General features: G+C 49.1%; 1 protein-coding gene across 2 annotated transcripts in view; it reads right to left on the reverse strand.

The window, feature by feature from the left end:
- Window positions 1–7,500, reverse strand: part of LOC122266929 (adenylate cyclase type 2) — a 75,885-nt gene that overhangs the window by 188 nt on the left and 68,197 nt on the right. For both annotated transcript variants that reach the window (XM_086540429.1, XM_086540428.1), the window contains exons 17-23: window positions 7,342–7,473; window positions 6,144–6,278; window positions 5,581–5,704; window positions 4,954–5,135; window positions 2,539–2,767; window positions 1,979–2,103; window positions 1–1,604 (exon numbers count right to left, since the gene is read on the reverse strand). The exon at window positions 1–1,604 is cut by the window's left edge and continues 188 nt beyond it. In XM_086540429.1, coding sequence (XP_086396555.1) covers window positions 654–1,604; window positions 1,979–2,103; window positions 2,539–2,767; window positions 4,954–5,135; window positions 5,581–5,704; window positions 6,144–6,278; window positions 7,342–7,473 — 1,878 coding nt within the window. In that variant the 3' untranslated portion in view covers window positions 1–653. The remainder of the gene's footprint in view (window positions 1,605–1,978; window positions 2,104–2,538; window positions 2,768–4,953; window positions 5,136–5,580; window positions 5,705–6,143; window positions 6,279–7,341; window positions 7,474–7,500) is intronic.

Raw genomic sequence — 7,500 nt, forward strand, 5'->3', positions numbered from 1 at the left:
AACTATTCACCGCTTTATGAATGAATATAAGAAGAAAAAAACATCACTACAAAGATACATTTGGTGTCTATTCCGGTTTTCCGCTTTATTGCACAGATAACCCTGGCAAGAGTGATTTCTCTATTTACAACATGTGGTACTTGTTGAAGTTTTCATTTAAATGAAACACAACTGGCCTTAGAATAAAATACTTGAGAAAAATAATACGAATAATAATTTAAAAACTATAATTACAAAACAAAAAAAAAAAATATCAGTAATTGAAAAAAAATATCATTCACTGATATATTGTAAAGAAAATATCCATATTTCCAAGAATTCCAATCTCGGAGTCTATTCCTTTATCAAATAATGATAAAGAGATAAAGATATTCAAATTTATCTCACTTTGCGGACGAAATCATCATTCGCTTTGAGTTTTCATTTGAGGTAAAGATTATTTTCTTGTGTAATTATTTACCCTTTTTGTTATCATTTGCGTGTGAGGTTTGAGGCTCACGCTTGAATAGTCTTTCAAATAAGTGCAATGCAAATAGCCTTACCTAGTATCACTTCAACTCTGTTTATTTCCTTTTCCTTTCTCGGAGTGAATGAAAAAAGAAACGTTGAATTGAATACATTTATTTCACGGTCGCATAAGCTGTCGCCCTTCCTCACAACCGTATGTCCTCGCTCTCGTCCGAGTCTATGGAGAGCTCGGTATGCGCGGGTCGGTCCGACTCCTGCTCCTTCAGCAGGGCGAGGGGATGCACGTCCACCTGCCTCAGCGTTGAGGATCTGCTGAAGACCCTGCCTTTGCTGGAGGATCTGGAAGCCATGCTGCTCCTCTGCGTGGAAACGGAGTCCCTGTCCGAGGCGCATCGCGTTGCTTCCCCGGGCTGCGAGACTCTCAAAGACGATGACACTGACTCGATATTTCCGTTGGCGACGGGGCCGGCGGGCGCCTCGTCCTCCTCCTCGATCCGGGGGGCCGTCGAGAACGCTGGCCGTTCGTCCTCTCTGTCGAACGAGGGGTTGTACTGCGCAAAATCGTCTTCAGTAAGGTTGAAATAGCATCGCTTCGCACTGGTGGTCGCCTCCGCTGCCGTGGCAAGAGGATGCGGCAGCGGTGTGCTTCCCTGGCGCCCTTGGAGGCTGCCCGACGCCCCTGAGTCACCGCTGTTGCGCGGAGAGGTACCCTGCGACCGCCTTTCCTCCCGGCTGTCTTCGCCGCTGTCATTTCGTCTCCGGTAACTGGACGAGACGCTGCTGCCGTCTCCGGCGACGCCCTTGCTCTTGCTGATCTCCAGGCTCCCCCGGTGGGGCGACAGGTACCCCTTCAAGGAGTTGAGGCTCATCTGGCTGCTCCTTCGCCTCTGCTGCTCGCTGCCCTCCGCGTCCTTCGACGTCTTGCTGTTGTTGTTGTTGACGTGGTTGCCGTTTTTGATGCTGATGTTGTCATTGTTGTTCGCCTCCGCGCTGACGCCCGTGGACACCTTGGGCGGAGGTTTGGTGGGATCCACGAAGTACGTCACCATGTGGCCCTTTCCCTTCACGTAGATCTCGCCGCGACACTCAACGGACCAGCCCAGATCCTGCAGGATTTCGCCCACCTCCTTCGTCACCTTCAGGAAGATTAAAAGGCAAATTATCAGAAAAAAACTCTGTGATCATTAAATTCACTAATTCAAACATCAACTAATAAAAAGATGCATCACTCTACTCAAATACTACCCACAGCATCATCAAAAACATATTTATCATCAAATGAATAAATCCATATGTCAGTTAATAAGGCAACGCAACACTCAGCAATCATCCACAACAAGAATAAAACCATTCCACAATCATACACACAATACTCATGAATAAACAAGGTAAACAAATCCCTATAACGCATGGATAACACAAACAAAACACACTTCTCATTCGAAATCATGACCCGAATACCGATCAGTCATCAAATCCGATTCCCCGCGTGAACAGCGAATGATCCTACATGAATTTTCCCCATCTCCCCCGTGTAGTCCATCCGGGAGGCCACGTTGACGGTGTTCCCCCAGATGTCGTACATGGGCTTATGTGCGCCCACCACGCCCGCAATCACTGGGCCCACGTCGATGCCTGGAACGTAATTATGGTGATGTTAATCATGAAAGGATGATATTTGCAATCGTCAATAATCACTATCATTACTATTGTTATTATTATTATTGCTACCATCATCATTATCATCTTTATCACTACTTTTACTGTTATTACTCCCAGCCTCCAAAATCCCCGGAGCAAGAAGTTCTCGCTGCCCCCCCCCCCCACCCACCACCCCCCCACCCCCCCCCCCCCCCCCCCCCCCCCCCTGGCCCCCCCCCCCCCCCACCCCCCCCCCCCCCCCCCTCCCCCCCCCCCCCCCCCCACCCTTCCCCCCCCATCCCCCCTGCTCGCTGCCCCCCCCAGGGCCTCCCCCCCCCCACACCTCCTCCCCCCCCGCCCCCCCCCCCCCCCCCACGCAACCCCCCCCCCCCCCCCCCCCCCCCCCGCCCCCCCTCCCCCCTCACTCACCTACTCTCAACTGAAAGTCCTGCAAATGCTCCCCATTCATGGCCTTGAGCTTGTCGAACATGGCCGCCGCAAACCTGGTAATGGTGGCCACATTTTCCTGCTTGTCCCTCTCATCGTAGTCGGACTCGTCACTGTACCTCCGTCCGGGCTGGAGTCCACAGGCGGCCATGTACGTGCTGCCCACCACCTTGATCTTCTCCATGGTCAGGAAGGGCGCGTCGTAGGTGAGCTGGGCCGGAAGAGAGGTCTTAGTCAGGAAGACTATATAGATATAAACCCCAACACAACAACACACAACACAAAAAACACAACACATATATATATATTCTAAATATATATCTATATATAAATATAATTATTATAACATAAATATATATATAAAAATAAAATACTATATGTATGCTTACTTTTAAAAAATTTTATAATTATATTATATTATATTCTAAATTTATTAATTATATATATGTATATATATTTAATATATAATATAATATATATATTTAATACTATATAATCATATATTAAAAATCCAAAAATATATAAAATAGATATCATAACATAATTACTAATATAATCATAAAGACAAAGGGAGGTTTTAAATAAAAAACAATAAATAAAAAATTAATAACAAAAATTTAATTAAAAAATAACAACCCGCCCGCCCCCACCCCTTCTCCATCTGCTTTCTCTGAATTTACTTACATTTCTACCTAAGTCTCAGCGACTTCATCCTTCTTCTTCGGTTGCTTTATCCATCCACTTTTGCGAAAGAATAAAACGAAGGAAACATGCGATTCTGCCTAACCGTGTGTTTCCTTGCTCTTCCCTGCGTTGGTTTGCTTTCAACTATCCAATGCTTTCTCTTTCTCTGCCTTTCCGGTTATCTCTCCCTCTCCTCATTGTTTTTCCTCCCTTGTTTCTTATCGTTTTTTTTTTCTCTCTCTCTTTCCACCTCCTATCTAAGCTTTATTTTCTCTATATTCCTCTCTATCTATCTATCTCCTTTTTGTTCCCCTTCGTTCTCCCCTTGTTCTTACATTCTTCTGTTTTTAATCGTTTCCCCCTCTCCCTCTCCTCCCTCAATTTCTTCTAATCCTTCTACACCTTCCCCATTCTTCCATTTCCATTATTCTTTTCCTGTTTCTCTTTTTTCCCTTCTTCTCCTTATTCTTGTTTGTCTATTTATCCCACGATTTCCTTCTCCCTTTCTCGTTATTCAGCTCTTCCCCTCCACCCCCCCCCCCACACACACAAGGCTCTCCTTTTTCCTTCCTTCCCTCTCACCCCCATCTCCTCCTTCACCCTGACCCTTCCTTCTCCCTCTTCTTTCCCTCCACTTCTCTCCATTCCTCTTGTCACTGTCTTCTTTCTCCCTCTTCCTCTCCTCCTCCTCGTTATTACCCTCCGCTTCTCTCTATTTATATTTTTCTTTTCTCTTCCCTTTTTCTTTCTCCCATTCTCCTTCTCTCTCCAACGTCCTCTTCCTCCTCTCCCTTCTTCCTCCTTCATTTACTTCCTCTTCTCCCTCCCTCTCTTTTCCCTTCCCCTTCCTCCTCCCTCTACCTCCTCTCTTCACTTTCTCGTCCTCCTCGTCCTCCTCCTTCTCCTTTATTCCTCCACCTCCACTTCCACCTTCACCTTCACCTTCACCTCCACCTACTCCTCCACCTACTCCTCCATCTCCACCTCCACCTACTCCTCCACCTACTCCTCCACCTACTCCTCCACCTCCACCTCCACCTCCACCTCCACCTCCACCTCCACCTCCACCTCCACCTCCACCTCCACCTCCACCTCCACCTTCACCTTCACCTCCACCTTCACCTCCACCTCCACCTCCACCTCTACCTCCTCCTACTACTCCTCCACCTCCTCCTCCACCTCCACCTCCTCCTCCACTTCCATCTCCTCCTCCACCTCCACCTCCACCTCCACCTCCTCCTCCACCTACTCCTCTACCTCCACCTCCACCTCCACCTCCACCTACTCCTCCACCTCCATCTCCTCCTCCACATCCACCACCTCCTCCCTCTCTCCTCTTCACCATATCAAAATTGGAGAGGATCTCATTGAGGACTTTGAGGCACATCTTCCCGTCCTCCCCATCCTCCACCTCCTCCTCCTCCTCCTCCCCCTCCTCCTCCTCCTCCTCCCTCCTCCTCCTCCTCCTCCTCCTCCTCCCCCTCCCCTCCCCCTCCCCCTCCCCCCCCCCTCCCCCTCCCCTCCTCCTCCCCCTCCCTCCCTCCTCCTCCCCTCCCCTCCCTCCCTCCCCCTCCCCCCCACCCCCTCCCTCCTCCCCTCCCCTCCTCCTCCCTCCCTCCTCCTCCTCCTCCTCCTCCTCCTCCTCCTCCTCTTCCACTACCTCCTCCTCCACCACCTCCTCCTCCCCCCTCCTCCTCTCCCTCTCCCCCTCACCATATCAAAATCGGAGATGATCTCGTTGAGGACCTTGAGGCACATCTTCCCGTCCTCGTTCATCTCGTTCTCGCGGTAGAACTCGCCGTAGTTCGGGATGGACGCGAAGATGACGCCCACGTGGTGGTACGACTCGTGGTACAGCTCGTCCGTCGCGCCTTGGCGGTTCAGGTACATGTCCGCTGCAGGAGGGGGTCAAGGGGTTAGTCGTCCGTAAGGGGATTTTGGGGGGTAGGGGGTTGAGGGAGGGAGGGAGGTAGGATGGGAGATAAAGAGAGAGAGAGAGGGGGGGCAGGGAGGGAGGGAGGGAGGTAGGGAAGTAGAGAGAGAGAGAGAGAGAGAGAGAGAGAGAGAGTTAGGCAGAACTACTACTCATCATTATCATAATCAAGTTCTTTAAAACATAGCACTTAAAGATAGCAAATCAAAAAAGGTGTAAACAAAATAGAATTTCGCATCGGTAATCACGTCTGAAAAGCATGACAAAAAGTAAACAAATAAACAAATAAGTATAGAAGCCACAGGACCTCCACCTTTCCTTCCACCAAAGGGAAATGTACCAAAATAGGACCCATAGAAAGGACTTGTTGACACAACCTCTTTTCCCGTCTGGCCGCGGCTACTCACCCACGTGAAGGGGAAGGATATTCTGAAGAAGGAGTTTGTTGGCGAAGTGCGTAGTTTGTGCTTCCTTCTGCTCCACCTCCAGCTGTTGCTTCCACTTGAAGTCGAGCCGCATGATGTATTCCATCTGTCAGGGAGTCATATGTTACAGTGGGTACTTTGGGTATGTGTTCCTGGTTAGCTATTCTTGGTATGTTTAAGTTGGTTTGGTTTAAGAGTTATTGATTTTTTTTTTTTTTTTTTTTTTTTTTAGGAAAATTTACCTATATCAAATTCTTGTCGGATGCTTCTCTTTGTTCCCTTTAATTCTTTTTTCCTCTCCCCCTATTTACCCCACTCCCCCTCCTCCCTTCTTTCACCTCCTTTTTTTCACTTTTCCCCTAGCACTCCCCTTCCCCTAACGCCTCTCCTTCTCTTTCCCTCACTCCATGTTGCTCCGAACTCCCTCCTTACTCCTTTACTCTATTCCACCCTTTTCTTCCCTCTCCTTCTCTTTCCCTTTCCCCCATCCTCTCCCTCTCCCCTCCTCCCTCCCCCAACCCTCACCCCCTCATTGCAAGACTCACCTGTCTGTCCATGACGTGTAGCGCGAGGAAGATGCAGAGCACGAAGAGCAGGTGACCCAGCCCGGGACTCAGGCCGAGGCTGGTCACCGTCAGCCGGGGACAGGCGCCGGCGATGCCCTCGTGGCTGAACACAGTCTGCGGGAGAGAGGGGGGGGATCAGGCGGATTATGGGGCTTTGCGGGGGGAGGGGGTCGTGAGGGGAGGGCATTAGGAGGGATGGGGGTGGGGAGATGAGGGGTTTATTGACGTGGGGAAGGAGAAAGTCAAGAGACGAAGGTAGAAAGAAATAGAGAAACGGAGGAGAAAATGGAGGAAGAAGGTAAAGAAAAAGGTAGGGAGGAGATAGAATGAGGGAGGGAAGGAACTGGGATAAGGGAAAGTGGTTGAAGGAGGTGATGGTCGCTGCTGAAGAAAGGGAGTAAGTGAGTACATAGACTAGTGGCTGAGTGAGCGAGGGAAAAGCCCGAGGAAAGAAAAGAGGAAAAAGCTGTCCCGACTGAGAAGGAATGCTAACATCGTGGGATCAAGGACGTTGAGGAGGAGGGAGAGGAAAAAAGCCTATTGAAGGAATTGAAAGGCGGAGGGAATCTGTGAAAGGAGCTTAGATTGACAGGGAATAACGCGAAGAAAGAAAAGGTGCAACTCTAATGAGAAGAGAGAGAGGAGCTTGACTGAGAAAAAGGAGAAATCGAGGGGGAATCACATTGCTGGACTGAATGTTATTGGGGGTCGATCTTCTGTTGTGTATGGTGATATATCAGTGAGATATATCAGTTATAATTTAGCACAATAAACGAAGGTGGTTGTCGATTATGAAAAATAAAGAACGCAACTAATTACTGAATAGTGATGAGAGAGAGAGAGAGAGAGAGAGAGACAAAACGGCACTACCAACATGTTCAAGATTCACATATCAAGTAACAGAAAAGTCCGGTATAGGGAGAATAAAGAGAGAGAGAGAGAGAGAGAGAGAGAGAGAGAGAGAGAGAGAGAGAGAGAGAGAGAGAGAAAGAGAGAGAGAGAAATCAGATACACAAAACGGTACGACCAACAACAAAACAACTACCAGCGCCGCATAATCCTCTGGTCAAAAGGCGATACATCCTTCCATCAGCGTCCATCCCTTACCCCCCTCCCCTCCAGACCCCACACCCCTCGCACAGAAGACCCATCTAAACAGACTCTCCACCAGCCTCACCTCCGCAAAGTGCAAGGCGAGGAAACCGTAGAGTGTGACTGCAACGACGTAGACGGAGAACTTGAGGAGATAGTGCATCCTGAAGAAGGTCCAAGCCACGAGGAGCGTGAGGGTGCAGCTGTACGTGAAGTACTGAGGGCGAAACGGGGTGTATGGTTA

This window comes from Penaeus japonicus, unplaced genomic scaffold (genome assembly GCF_977035675.1).
Source record: "Penaeus japonicus unplaced genomic scaffold, GWHDUDI00000001_assembly GWHDUDI00000010, whole genome shotgun sequence".
Classification (NCBI taxonomy): Eukaryota; Metazoa; Arthropoda; class Malacostraca; order Decapoda; family Penaeidae; genus Penaeus; species Penaeus japonicus.